This window comes from Hibiscus syriacus, unplaced genomic scaffold, assembly GCF_006381635.1.
Source record: "Hibiscus syriacus cultivar Baekdansim isolate YM2019G1 unplaced genomic scaffold, ASM638163v2 tig00110450_pilon, whole genome shotgun sequence".
Lineage (NCBI taxonomy): Eukaryota > Viridiplantae > Streptophyta > Magnoliopsida > Malvales > Malvaceae > Hibiscus > Hibiscus syriacus.
The window spans coordinates 8,723,139-8,737,204 of NW_024062743.1; the positions used below are offsets into that span (position 1 = coordinate 8,723,139).

Sequence of the window (14,066 nt, forward strand, 5' to 3'; positions counted from 1 at the left end):
GCGTGACGAGTTCCATTGAAATTTAAAAAAATAATTTGACTCCTGAACAACGGTAAAAAAAGTCAAAATTATACCTGTTGAAACTCGTTACACCAACGTGACGAGTTCCATGTGCATTAAAATATTATTTTTTAATTTTCTTTTAAAAAATTTTGAATTTTTTTTTATTATATTAGATTTATTCCAACTGTGTGGCTCGTTTAACACATCCCATTAAAAAATTATATCTGGCGTGACGAGTTTCATGGGGACTGTTGCAATTTCTGTAGATTCCAAATTAAATGTTTGGGGGGCAAGTGGATTATTTGAGCAATTTGGCCTCCATATGACTGCTATTTATTACCACTGAAGACTGATTTATATATATATATATATAAGCATATAAACGGTAAAGTCTGTTGCAGGAAGTGGGGAATCAACTTCGTATCTTCATAAGCCACCAAAGGTTTTAAGCAGTGTTGGTCCTTCACCAAAAAGGATTTCCTTTGGTGCTAAGAATGTCGGAATGGAAAAGGATCCAAAGTCTGTTGCAGGATGTTTTCTTGCTAACTTTTTCTGCTTAATTCATTCTCCAATTAATCTTAACGGCTGCAGATAGAGGAACTACAGTATTAAAAACTCCTTTGGGTGGTGCAAGAAACATTGTGCCTAGGTCTAAGCCATCTTCGAAATCTTCTTCTTGCTCCCCAGCCTCGACCAAAACGGAGCTGAATTTTTCTTGTTCCTCACTTGAAAGTTGCGCCAGTATTTCGTCTAACAGAACTAATTTATCTTCCTTCAATTTGATTAAGCATAAAAATGGCTCCAGAATTGTACCAAAAAGTAAAATTCAAGCAGGATGTTCAAAGCTCCCAACTATTTTGAAGTCTTCTAGCAAGATCTCTTCCGGTATATCTCCTGCAAGCTCTATCAGTGAATGGTCCTCAGAGTCGTCATCTATATCTGCTTCTAATCAAGTTCTAATGTTGCAAGAACTAGCCTTAGCTCTGGCTCCCGCAAGGGACCTGCTATAAATCGTGACACTCAATCACAGAACCATCCTACAGGTAAGTGCTCACGAGGAGATGGTGCTGAGGTTACTGGCTCGCTTAATGAAATTGAAAACAAAGTTTCAGCTGGAACTAGTAAACTTCTTCATCCAACTTCAGTGAAACCCTCCGGCCTCCGCATGCCATCACCAAAACTTGGCTTCTTTGATGGGGTTAGTTCTTATTTCTTGAAGTTTCTCCAGTCTTATACCATATCAGAAGTGGTTTCTACTTGAATTGTTTCAAGAACAAGCAGACTTTCCATATTAGAGTCTTGATCTTCTGCACAAAAGAGTATAACTAGTTTATGCCTATTTCAAGCTCTATCTTGCTTTGTTGGTCAGACTATTTGACCTGTTTGAAATTTTGATAAATGCAGGCAGGATTTCAAATCATGGTCCGAAAACGTGATAGCGTCTGCGAAATAGCGGTTTCGTCGCTGTCCGAGTTACCCGCTACACGCGCAATAGCGCCCGCCACGGCCGCAATAGTGGCCGCGACGGCCACAATCACGGAAACCGGAAATGATCGAAAACGAGACCGCGACTTGAAACCTGCAGGTACGATCATTGGGACGCACTCCGAATGGGAGTATGCTGTCTCACCCTGGTGTACCTAGTGGTTTGCCTAAAATTGGAGCAAAAAACACTAGTCCAAGTGGAATCTCAAACAAGGCAAAGATTGGAAAGCTTCAACCTGTTAGAACGCTTACTGCAATCCAAAGCCCCAAGGTTGATGTTAAGCAAATTTCCACTGCTATAAATTCGAGATCTTCCTTATCTATTCGAAAATCTCCAATTGCTGCAACATTGGCACCAAGTTCTTCAAGGAACCTCAAAACCAGCCCTAGCATATCTCCAAAACTTCAGAATAAATCCTCTCCCAGAAATGGTATTGGTTCGGCCGAAAAAGTAGCAGGCCAGAGAAGCAAGGATGGTGCTGACACAAAGGATACCAAGATTGTTCCTGTCGATGGAGAACTTGAAACAACTTCTAATGTAGCTTCCAAGTCCGATGTTGAAAACACAATTGCATCAAAAGAAGCAGCTGAAAATGACACGCACAAGAATACATACCTCAATACTAAGACAGTTTTCTTCTATGACGCCAGCAAGAAGGAAGAAGCTCCCGCCGAAGACGAAATCGACATTGTTAAGAAAGAACCTATTGCTAAGTTTGAGAACAGTTTGTCAAATGCCACTCCAACCTCTCCATCCCCAATGACCTCTGAAGTTACTTGTGGCCCAAGGGTACCTTTCTCAGTCAAGGGTTCTTTTTACAATACGGATGCATCACATGATGTATTATCAGGATTAGCAGCAGCCGAGAAGACAACCCCAGTACCATGTCTGGAGAGCATCTTTCCTGAGAATAATATCTTACTGCAGCAGTCTAGTTTCAGATTCTTTCAAGGTACCTTGGTATGTGCCTTTTTCAATGATTCTTATTTGGAACTTTTTTGATATAAGTCTTGTAGATTCGGTGATAAACTTTGGTAATTCAGTAGAACTGGTTCCCATGTCCAAATTCCACCATGTTCCGATGTGATAGATATAACGGTCCCGGATTCGAATTTCACTAAGTTTGAAACTGAAGTGTTAGTTCATGTAGGTAGTGTCTTATGAGTCGCGTTTCATAGTTTTCTAGGGCTGCAATTTATATTGTCCCAAACAAATCTTCATGAAATATGTCTGAAAATTTGCTAGTAATGGGATTTCTAGTTCTTGGAATCTTACAAAAATAATTTGTTCAGAGATCATTTGTACCACCAGAAAATATTCTCCTAAACTGAACATCATACACCATCTGGTACATATACATATCGAATGCAGGTTTAAAACTAAATAAGCTATGTCTAAGTTTGGGCATGAACAGGTTCTTCTATTGCGTTGGGGCAACAGATTGTGTGAATTTTAATATTTAGAGGATTCAAAGCGATGTAAATATTAAACATTATTATTATTATTATTTTCCACTATGTTTGAATAGGGTTGCCATAAAGGGGAATTTCCCCCCTCGTTTGGAAAAGAGAAATTATATAGCAGGGAGAATTATCAATCACGGGACTTCATCGTGTTTCATGGATGGAGAAATTTTTAATAGCATTTTTAGACTTAAATAAAGGGGAATTTCCCCCCTTGGGCATATATCTTATTTAATGCTTTTAATTCTAAACTTTAAATAAAATATGTGACAGCATCAAATTCCTGCTTGTGGAGAAAATTTTAATAACATTTTTAGACTTAAATTTTAAATTATAAATTTATAAAATATTTTACCTTCACTTTTTCATTTGACTAATTTATTTGAAAATGTATGTTATTAAATGTTTTGATATTAAGCCTAATAATATAGTGGTAGATACAATGTAATTCAGGATTAGTCGAGGTATTTATAATTGTTAATAAATATTATATAATTTCTTTTGCTATTATATATCTTTTCACCTAAACATGAGGTTCCAGAAAAGGTATAATTTAATTAAAATACGAATTCGGATAATAATGAGACAGATTGCAAACATGGATCCCTAAATAATCAATTCCAAATAAAAAGGGACTGAAAAGCACAGCATCAAAGTCATATTTCATCCCTCATTCGAACACCAGAATGCAAATGCTTGAGGAAACATTGTAAGTTTGGAACAACATTAAAGCAAAAAAACCATAAAAATTCAAACCAGGCTATTAAACATTGCTAGTAAAAATACCAATCCTTCATAATCGGATCCTCCCCTTTCCCATCTTAAGATCTAGGCTTCTCTTTCTTCTCTTTGAAGAGTGCCAACAGCGAAACACCGGAGACCTTCACAACCTTGAACCTAACACCGGGGATATCACCGACAGCATGGCCCTTTCGCCCGAATCCAGCAATCAACACCTCATCCTACACCAAACGCACCATGGTCATAACAAGGAAATCCCAAATATGCTTTAACAATAAACAATACCATATGTTTTCAATCATGTACTAACATTCTCTTCGATGTAGTTTAAGCAACCGTCGTTCGGAACGAATGCGGCAATCTTTTTTCCATTCTTGATCAGTTGAACTCTGGCACACTTTCGGATAGCAGAGTTCGGCTGCTTAGCTTCGATACCACTGCGAGATACGAATGCATTAGTAAAAATATTGAATTACAAAGCGTTAATGAAAGCAAGAGCACCGGAAAGGAAAAGAGGATCTACTGATCTAGTCTTACATCTTCTCAAGGACAATGCCTTTGGCATGGGAAGAACCAGCAAATGGCTTCTTCCATTCATTTCCAAGGTTGGATTTTTTGTAGGCTTTATCGGCCCACCTCTGCCTCCTACGGTGGGTCCTCAGCTTGCGTCCGGCTCCCATACCCCGCGTCTTCCTGAAAGAAATAATGCCAATGCCTTAAACCAAGTCCTCAAAGACTGTTGCCTGGACTAGGGCAATTACTTTATAATATGGGTATCCCATGCCCAAACTGACCAAGTTCAGATTGACATGTAATATGATCTAAACTCAATCCAATTAATCATATCTGGATAATGTAAGATCAAAGATCATAAAATCCAAAACTAAAAGAGTTTTTCTATATAATCTAATAAATTATTAGAGATGGAGAGAGTAATTCAAAACAAGACTTATTAAGGTGTAATTCTCCACAATAACTACCAGAATCCAAATTAGAAGAACTAATATTGAATAAAATGCCGTCATAAATCCCAGTCGTATTTCAGTTCAATAAGTAAAAACCTAGAGCAAAAAATGATTAAAATAAAACTTCCATTACATCTAGAACCAAAAGCGGGAACCATACAATTAAAGCTATAAAAAAAACGCTAAACAAAGAGCAGGAAAAAGAGAAGGCTTCAAGACTCCAACACCACATTTAAAAATCAATACTTGTCGTGAACAAGAACAGAAAAGCAGAACTTTCAAAGAATATGCAAGAGCAGTGTAAATAAGGAATAGAAAGGGTACATAATTGAGCTAAACAGAGAAAAATGAAACATACCCCATGTTGGCTGAGTGGTTCTTTTCAGTGGAAGGAGGGTTCAAAGAGACTGGAAGAGAAAACAAGAAGGAACCACAGCCGCCGAGCTTAAACCTTCAAGCTCCTGACCCTAGCAAGGAATCATACATATAAAATAGCATTATGACTGCTTTTGGTGGGCTTGGAGTTTTTGCCCCAAATAATATCCTTTTAGCAGTCTCTTCAGGCTGTTTGCCTCAAGTCCAAAAACTTGGGTTAGGTGTTCGGGTCGCAGTTAAAAAACTGTTTTTTTTTGTCTAATAGGGCAAACTGTTTAATTAATTAATCTAATTTAGCATATAGAAGTTTATTTGGCTATGGTCTTTAAAGAACTCGTTACGTCGATATAACAAGTTTATTCAATTAATTTTTTTTAAAATTTTTCACGTCGATGTGATAAGTTATAATAAAATATTTTTTATTAAATTTTATCATATCGGGATAAAATTTTAAATAAAAAATATTTTTTACTCAAAAAATATTTTTATTAGAACTCGTCACGTCAACGTGAAGAGTTCAAAATCACTATAATAAATACCGTAGCCTACATAAATTATTTTGTGTCGTATTGAACTAAATCATCAGTCCGCCAACTATATATAGCTAAAATTGCCCAAAAACTTTTAGTTCCAACTTTTCTAAGCCTATTGGGTCTTATTAAAACTCGATTGTTGATTTCACTATAAAAAAATATTGGGTCGGTAAATTACATGGTCACTAAAGTTTAAGCAAATTTTCATTTTTCTCATTAAAATTTTAAAAATAATAATAAATTGGTCACTAACATTATCAGTTTGTAAAAAAATAATTACTAACGTTATCGATTTGAAACAAAATTATTACTCCATCATTATTTCCGTTAAATTGATGATGTGATAGAGTTAACAAAAATGTTAATATTTAGTTTTACCCCTAAAATAATGCTAAAACATCGAATATGTCCTTGAACAATTATTTTATATCTAATTTACTCTAAGAAAATTTTAATTTAAAAATAGAATAGGCGCAAACGACCGTTTGCAGGCGATTAGCCGATTTGCAAACTTTGAGAAGGGATAGGAGACCGGAGATGTTGGTGTGAATGGAAGAGTCGGGATTTTTCATGACGTACCCGACTCCGATTTGAGCCGCCAAATGCAATAATTCAATATAAAAGCCAAGCTTTGCCCTTTCCCCGCAACGTTTTGCTCTTACTGTTGAAGAAGAAAGCGAAGCAACCCTTTCCCGTATGGCTGCATTAATTCAAGGTTTAATTCAGTTAATCGAACAAAAGGGTGAGATCTCTATGGAATCTAAGGCGTTACATGAATATATCTTCGAAGGATCAATATAAACATCTGTGATGAAGCCATTGGTAAAAGGCTAGTGAGCATGAACATGAGGTTCATGAGTTGGAGCAATAGAATCGAACTTGAGGTTGTGGTTTATGAGAAATCTATTTGAATATCCATAATAATTGCTATTTGCTAAAAGAATCCCTTAAAATCACTGGTGAACGTGATGCCGGTGGTGAGAAAATACCCAACTTTGATCTTATCATGCATCCAAACAAAAAAGAATGGATAAATTCAAGGTTTAGTAATATTTCATTTGCTTTGACAACTGTTGAAAGAGTAAACAGACGAAAATTTCATCTACTTTAAATTTCCAGGCATTTATAGTTAAAGATATCAGTTAACTGAACTGAACCTTGGATTTTATTCTTATATTGAAACAGTGCAGACATACGGTTTGGCTTTCATCTTCGACACTAAAAGCAAAGCATCATGGGAACAAGGCAACCTTCGGCCTTCTTTGAAAATGGAGTTCCTAAATGTTTGTGTACATGAAATCTCTCATGCAGTTCTCTGCGTTCTTTAAGGACACGCGAAATTTGTGTACCGATGAAATCAATCACTCTGCTGAAGGCAAAACAACGATGAAATTGACAGTTCATACTGTGCCCTTTGTCAATCTTAAATTTCCCCGGTGTCCACGGGACAACTCCTCCTCCAAGGACGGCAATGTCGTACTATTTTCAAATTAAAAAGTTTTGGAAGTAAATAAATATAAAATCATTATTTAAAGACCTATTTCATGTTTTAGCAGTAGTTTAAGGGTAAAGTTAAATATTAACATTTTTGTTAGCATTGCCACATCTTCAATTTAACATAAATAAATAAAATCAAATTAAATGAACAATTAAAACAATAAATAATAAAAAATTGAGTATTGGACTCTTTATTTTATTATCATATTATTAAAAATAGATAAAAAAAATCTAATCACTTTGATTCAATTTTTGAGTTAAAATCGTTAGATTAGATACCAAGTTTAAATCATATTTGAGCAAACTAGACTCGAATTACTTATTCAGATTACTTTCAGTTCGACTAAATTAAATACAAGTATATATCGATCAAATTAAAATCGTGATTTATTTCAATTTGCTTTGAGTTACGCTCACTTTTTCACCGGATAATCTTATAAACACACATAGAGAAACAAGATTCCCTTACACGTAAAATCGACAACTGGAAGTAATTATAGAAAAATAAGAATATACTACGTAAATATAAAATTACCGGTGCATAAATACTGATAATGGATGGAAATTGTGAGACTGAAAAACATTAAAGCAAATACATAAAACTAGAATATATATATTTCTTATATAGAGGGAGATAGGAGTCAAACCCATATAAGAAGATGTACATGCAGAGCCACCATACCAATATTAAAACTACAACGGAATCCAGGCATTCTCTCTTGTCAGGGTAAGGATCATAGGACATTTGAGGACAAATCTAGAAATACTTTTCCCTTTGGGTGCTAAGACTCAAAATTTAGAGGCCAACTCTGTTATGCGTTTAGCTCAAAAGGTCGGAACTTGAGACAATGTGTGTACACATTACAGTCAAGTTTCGCTTCTCTCACAAAACAATTATAAACTAAAATTCAAACCAAATAGGTCTGAAAATATTGGGTTAAAAGAATGATATCAACAAAACTACCTTTTCTCTCTTATTCCTCGCTCTAAAGGTATTGCAAGTGAATGAACCCTAGATAAGGGTTAACAGCTCTAAAACTCTATTCCCCTCAAAATGCAGAGCCACTGCCACCCTTGTTTTTCCTCAGCGTCATATCTTTCGCCTCATTAATCTTTGATGCAAGGAAATGACTTCCACCGGTATCGGGATGATTTGCAACCATCACCCTCCTATGTGCTTCCTCGATCTTCTCCGCTGGAGTACTTTCTCTGATTGAACACAACATATAAAAATAAGCATTTTCATGCACAGCTCATAAAACAGCATGATTGTAAAAGAAATCACTTGTAAAACAAGTGCAATATCATAAGTAAATATATTCAAAGAACACCATGGGACGGATCTATTCATTAGAGCTCGAGGGCCACTGCACCCCCCCCCCCTCAATTTTTTTTTATCATAAAAATATATAGGGATAACTACCTATTTGGTCCTTCAAGTTTTGGTTTATTTTGAATTTGTCCCTCACATTTTAATTATACTTTGCCCCCTTAAACTAGAATCCTAACTCCATCCCTGATTAGAACACTAAATGCCACAATAACCAACGGGAAAAGTAGGAAGTAAAAAAGCATTTGGCCATTGGATGATCGAAAGAATCAAAACAAGAACCCCAATCTTAAATTAGACTCAGCTCAACAGCAACAATCCTGAATGATCAATATTCATTTCATTCCTCAAAACTAGCATTAATCAAATAGAACTTACACTTATTTTCTCTATCCTTGCATTATCCTATACGAACGTCATTTATTTGCCAAATAACCACAAAATCAAACAAACACATTTCATTAAAATCAATTGTAATGATTGAAAATTTGATAACAATAAGCAGAAAATTTGATGATGCAAAAAGGGGGCTATCTCATTAATGATTAACAATCATTATCGGATGATTGAAAATATAGAAATAACAAGCTTGAACCCAAAGATTGGATCAATTAAACTCAACGTGATTAACAACCATCCCTAGGAACTAACAAACATTAATCAAACATATAAATTCAATAATTTTCCGGATAACCACAAAATCTTATTAAAATCAACTTTCAACATCAACAATTTCATAGCATAAAGCAGAAATTTTGACACAGAAAAGGGGTTATCTCATTTTCTGAAAGAGAATAGAAGAAGAGAAAGATACAGATATTACGTAACCCCCAGAATCAAAGCAGCTTCTCTCCTCGTCATACTAGGCTGAAAGCCACCTTCATAAAATCTTCGAACCCTAGCCGTCGGCGGCCTTGCCTTAAACGCCTGCCATGCTCGAATGCTATATCTCCCCGCATAAGCAGCAGCTGCCAGCGCGATTCCGGCTATCAAAGGAGCAACCTAACATAAAAATACCCCAAATTCTTTTAAGTAAATTTAAATATTAAATCCCGATCATTTTCGATATAGATGAACACGATTGAAAAGAAATTTAATCAATTTAAGGGGCTCACCATTTCTGACGTACCTGAGATACCTGTGGACTGTTGCATTCCGTTTCCAGATATGCTAGGTTTTAGGGTTTGTGTGATAAGAAAACTGACCCTCTGTGTGTTATTTATGTTATTTGATCCACCGCCACCGCCTTTTACGTATTTCCCAAGGACAATAATTCTTTTTGGTTAAAGTGTATCGCTGGTCATCAAACTATTATTATTTTGTATTTTGATCACTATATTATGTTTTATAAATTTAATCACTAATATTTTTTCTTTTTCAATTTTTGATCACTGATAATTAAAAATTATAACAAACAATTGTCCTACAATTTATACATTCCCAAATTGACTGTAATTCAAAAAATTTAATAAATTTAACTTTTAACAATTATATATTTTGATAATTGACATAAATAATGTTTAAATCAATGATTAAAACTAATTATATATTTCGACGAATTATGAATTTTTATAATAAATAATACATAATATAATATGAAAATAATTTTTATATTATATTCAATAATTAAATTATTAGTATAATGATTTTACAAGTAATAATTAAAATATATTTTATATTCAATAATTAAATTATTAGTATAATGATTTTAAAGTAATAATTAATTATTAGGTAGACTATATGTTTATTATCTAAACTATCATTTTTATTTCGTTTTAGTATCTTAATTTTTATTTTTTTTCAAAATCATACTTAATGTTTATTTTTTTATTTCATTTTAGTATGTTAACCTGCATTTTCTATGGGTTTATTATGTTATTCATCACTCAACTATCTTTTTTGTTCTTGTTTTGGTCACTAAAGTTTTAAAATTTTCAATTTAACAACTCAACTTTCAAATTGCTCTTGTTTTAATCACTCTAATTTATTTCATTAATAATTTGTGTGACATGGCATTTTTATTTCTATTTCTTAATATATAGTTAAAATAAAAAATAAATTTAAGAGTTACATTGATTAAATTATGGGTAATTTGAAAGTTAAATAATAAAATAAAAAAAAATTAAACTTCAATAACCAAAATAAGAGCAAAAAGATAGTTAAATAATGAATGATGCAACTTACCCATAAAAATGTGCCGCATACAACAACAGTCTCATTAAGTTTTTGATTGGTACTAAAACAAAATAAAGAGTACACACTAAGTATAGTTTTGAAATAAATGAAAGTTTAGGTATTAAGATGAAACAAAATTAATTAAGATACTAAATATGTAGTTTATTCTTAATTATTTAAAAAATAAATCTCAAATTTATAGAATAGGAATTAAGGTGATCAAATACCATTTCGATGGACGTATCATTCCTTATGCCCTATGGTATTGGTGAGTACTAATAGTGGTGCACATATTGGTTCAATTTATACACATATTTTAAATTATATATAGCTTAATTTATAGTAATTTTAATAAAAATATACGTTAATGATTGAATATATATGTATGTAATTATAAAAATAAAAAAATTAAATTTAGATTAGAAATATAAGTTTAATATTTACACATAAGTATTATTTTTATCACTGTTTCAAAGCTTCCTGTCCCAAACGCGTATTTACAGATAGCATATAGACGTCAAATATGGAAGTTTGAAGAAAAGAAAGAGAGGAGCATGCACCAAATGCGGTGGATCCTCTGTTCCAGCGCCTTGGATACGGATTAAACACAAACTGAAAAAGCATCAAATATCAAGCAAGATTAGTATAAAAGCAAATCAACAACAGTTTATAGCAGAGGCTTAACAACATTAAACATCAAGTCCAAAATTAAGATAGATGTTGTCCTAGTTGCAATAAAAGCAATAGCTCTCTCAAATGTAAGCCATCTCATTTCTTCTTGGCAGCAGACTTGGTAACCTTGGCACCCGTTGGGTCCTTCTTCTCAACACTCTTGATGACACCAACAGCAACAGTCTGGCGCATGTCACGGACTGCAAAACGTCCAAGAGGTGGGTACTCGGAGAATGTCTCCACGACCATGGGCTTGGTGGGAACCATCTTAACCATCCCGGCATCACCGTTTTTCAAGAACTTAGGCTCCTTCTCAAGTTCTTTACCGGACCGTCTATCAATCTTGGTCAACAGCTCAGCAAATTTGACAGCAATGTGGGAGGTGTGGCAGTCAAGGACTGGGGCATATCCATTTCCAATTTGGCCAGGGTGGTTCATGATGATCACCTGGGAGGTGAAGTTGGCAGCTTCCTTGGCAGGATCATCCTTGGAGTTCGACGCAACAAAACCACGCTTAAGATCCTTAACGGCTACATTCTTAACATTGAATCCAACATTGTCACCGGGGAGAGCTTCTGGGAGGGATTCATGGTGCATCTCGACAGACTTAACTTCAGTGGTTAGACCAGAGGGACCAAAAGTAACAACCATACCAGGCTTAAGGACACCAGTCTCAACACGACCAACAGGGACAGTTCCGATACCACCAATCTTGTAGACATCTTGAAGTGGGAGACGGAGTGGCTTGTCTGAGGGTCTCTTCGGCTCATTGATCTGGTCAAGAGCCTCAAGGAGAGTGGGACCCTTGTACCAGTCAAGATTTGTAGACCTTTCAATCATGTTATCACCCTCAAAACCAGAGATGGGAACAAATGGGATCTTCTCTGGATTGTAACCAACTTTCTTAAGATAAGATGAGACTTCCTTGACAATTTCATCATACCTTGCTTTAGAGTACTTGGGGGTAGTCGCATCCATCTACACCAGATCACAATAAAAAAGACAGTTATGGTTGCAAAAATACCACATATATCAAAGAGGGACACAGATACATCAATTACGACATAATACAATAACCACACCTTGTTGCAGCAGCAAATCATCTGCTTCACACCAAGGGTAAATGCAAGCAGAGCATGTTCACGAGTCTGGCCATCTTTAGAGATACCAGCTTCAAAACCACCAGTAGTTGAGTCAATAATAAGAACAGCACAGTCAGCCTGTGAGGTACCAGTGATCATGTTCTTGATAAAGTCGCGGTGTCCGGGTGCATCAATGACAGTGCAATAGTATCTGGTGGTCTCAAACTTCCACAAGGCAATATCAATGGTAATACCACGTTCACGCTCAGCCTTGAGCTTGTCGAGCACCCAAGCATACTTGAATGACCTTTTGTTCATTTCGGCAGCCTCCTTCTCAAACCTCTCAATCACACGCTTGTCAATGCCACCGAGCTTATAGATCAAATGACCAGTGGTGGTCGACTTGCCAGAGTCGACATGGCCAATGACCACAATGTTGATGTGAATCTTCTCCTTACCCATTATAAAACTCGGGAGAGAAACTGAAAATTGACAGCAACCATATTCACAAAACAAATCATACACATTCTAGAGCAAACTAGACACAGTTCCATTGCCTAACGTATATATGTGTGTATTTGTCAATAAGAAATAACAAATTCAACATCCGATTTAAATGAATATATAAAGAATAATTCAACTTAGTTTACAAAAGCGATTTATCCGAATTAATATTCTACAGGTTCAACAATGATAAAGAGTGGCCGCTGGGATTCGAGCCCAGGTCCTCCATAGATATGGAGTTCTTTCCACTGAACTACAGCCACTAGATCTTAAATATCTTTCTCCATAAAACCGATCAAAGTTTTGTGGTCAGAACAATATAACCTCAGAAAAAAATAGCGGACCATTTTGAAAATTTTCGTTAAGAAATTTCGCTTTGTTTGCATTTCTTTCAGTAGATCAGTTATCACATGAATAATGATCTCATAAACAAATTTATGATTTTAAATCATACAATTTAAACGAACATGGATGCATAAAAGCACATCGATCAAATCAAAACCAAAAAAGAATCAGATCGGGGACTGCGCAGAAGTATCATCCAGTAAAAAAACAATCAATCACAAAGAAGCAAATCGAACAGAGGAAAATAGAAAATAGACTTATATCAACAACAGCTAAATCACATTAAAATTGGAACTAACATATCACCAAACAACCAATCAGATCATATTTTATTTCCAATCAATCAAAACAAGTTTAGAAATGATAAGAAGCAGATGTATACCTGTAAGCTTAAAAAGAAGACTAGTTGAAAATCGCTAGACAAAATGCTCCCTACGTCGCAGCGTAAGAGAGCTTTGAAAGCATATGGTAGAGGAGGTGAAATGCAGCCCGCTTTAGCTTAAGTAGCCACTCTCCCGGCTTTGGTTTAACTAGGGTTTCTTCCTTATCCGTTGGATCATCATTAATCCAACGGTTAATATTTGATATCACACATCTGCCGGATATTCTGTTGTCGTAGGATTAGATGCCCTAACTTTGCGTTTACAATGGAAAACCCAAAGCTACCCTTTAACCTTTTGCAAAATTAAACGAGAGTTCTTGAAATACTTGAACTGATGATTTTTTTTCACCTGGAGCTGAATTAAGGCTTATAAGATTATTTAATATATTATAAAGAACTTTAAATTATTTTAATTGATTGATGTAAAATTATGATATTTAATTGATAAATATAGAATTATTTAAGACCGCATGTGCATTTGACTAATAAGAAATAAAGATTTTATGAAACAAG

General features: G+C 34.9%; 4 protein-coding genes across 4 annotated transcripts; 1 reads left to right on the forward strand and 3 right to left on the reverse strand.

Moving 5' to 3' along the window:
* Positions 1-244: 244 nt before the first annotated feature.
* Positions 245-2,491, forward strand: LOC120126203. Its single transcript, XM_039144460.1, has 5 exons — positions 245-296; positions 405-536; positions 595-919; positions 979-1,201; positions 1,589-2,491. Exons 1-5 carry the CDS (start codon positions 245-247, stop codon positions 2,489-2,491), a joined length of 1,635 nt encoding a protein of 544 aa, XP_039000391.1.
* Positions 2,492-3,769: 1,278 nt separating this feature from the next.
* Positions 3,770-5,118, reverse strand: LOC120126059 (40S ribosomal protein S23). Its single transcript, XM_039144360.1, has 4 exons — positions 5,017-5,118; positions 4,231-4,386; positions 4,004-4,130; positions 3,770-3,914 (listed from the first exon to the last, which is right to left on the reverse strand). The coding sequence occupies exons 1-4, from the start codon at positions 5,019-5,021 to the stop codon at positions 3,774-3,776; spliced, it is 429 nt and encodes a 142-aa protein (XP_039000291.1). The 5' UTR covers positions 5,022-5,118; the 3' UTR covers positions 3,770-3,773.
* A 2,820-nt stretch (positions 5,119-7,938) lies between these two features.
* Positions 7,939-9,633, reverse strand: LOC120125984 (mitochondrial import inner membrane translocase subunit TIM14-1-like). The gene is made up of 3 exons (XM_039144296.1): positions 9,509-9,633; positions 9,217-9,395; positions 7,939-8,272 (listed from the first exon to the last, which is right to left on the reverse strand). The coding sequence occupies exons 1-3, from the start codon at positions 9,545-9,547 to the stop codon at positions 8,113-8,115; spliced, it is 378 nt and encodes a 125-aa protein (XP_039000227.1). The 5' UTR covers positions 9,548-9,633; the 3' UTR covers positions 7,939-8,112.
* A 1,685-nt stretch (positions 9,634-11,318) lies between these two features.
* On the reverse strand, positions 11,319-13,646 carry LOC120126153 (elongation factor 1-alpha-like). Its single transcript, XM_039144425.1, has 3 exons — positions 13,554-13,646; positions 12,323-12,804; positions 11,319-12,218 (listed from the first exon to the last, which is right to left on the reverse strand). Exons 2-3 carry the CDS (start codon positions 12,782-12,784, stop codon positions 11,337-11,339), a joined length of 1,344 nt encoding a protein of 447 aa, XP_039000356.1. The 5' UTR covers positions 12,785-12,804; positions 13,554-13,646; the 3' UTR covers positions 11,319-11,336.
* Between the last annotated feature and the right edge of the window lie 420 nt (positions 13,647-14,066).

Excerpts from the sequence above, each read along its gene's own strand:
- LOC120126203 (XM_039144460.1), top strand. The coding sequence starts at position 245 with ATGGGGACTGTTGCAATTTCTGTAGATTCCAAATTAAATGTTTGGGGG. Across the intron at positions 537-594 it reads TCCAAAGTCTGTTGCAGGAT|ATAGAGGAACTACAGTATTA; the intron begins GTTTTCTTGCTA and ends TAACGGCTGCAG. Across the intron at positions 920-978 it reads GCAAGCTCTATCAGTGAATG|CCTTAGCTCTGGCTCCCGCA; the intron begins GTCCTCAGAGTC and ends TGCAAGAACTAG.
- LOC120126059 (XM_039144360.1), bottom strand. Across the intron at positions 4,131-4,230 it reads GGCATTGTCCTTGAGAAGAT|TGGTATCGAAGCTAAGCAGC; the intron begins GTAAGACTAGAT and ends CGTATCTCGCAG. Across the intron at positions 3,915-4,003 it reads TAAACTACATCGAAGAGAAT|GATGAGGTGTTGATTGCTGG; the intron begins GTTAGTACATGA and ends CGTTTGGTGTAG.
- LOC120125984 (XM_039144296.1), bottom strand. The coding sequence starts at position 9,547 with ATGCAACAGTCCACAGGTATCTCAGGTACGTCAGAAATG. Across the intron at positions 9,396-9,508 it reads TCTCAGGTACGTCAGAAATG|GTTGCTCCTTTGATAGCCGG; the intron begins GTGAGCCCCTTA and ends TTTTTATGTTAG. Across the intron at positions 8,273-9,216 it reads GCTTTGATTCTGGGGGTTAC|AGAAAGTACTCCAGCGGAGA; the intron begins GTAATATCTGTA and ends GTGTTCAATCAG.
- LOC120126153 (XM_039144425.1), bottom strand. The coding sequence starts at position 12,784 with ATGGGTAAGGAGAAGATTCACATCAACATTGTGGTCATTGGCCATGTC. Across the intron at positions 12,219-12,322 it reads TGATTTGCTGCTGCAACAAG|ATGGATGCGACTACCCCCAA; the intron begins GTGTGGTTATTG and ends GATCTGGTGTAG.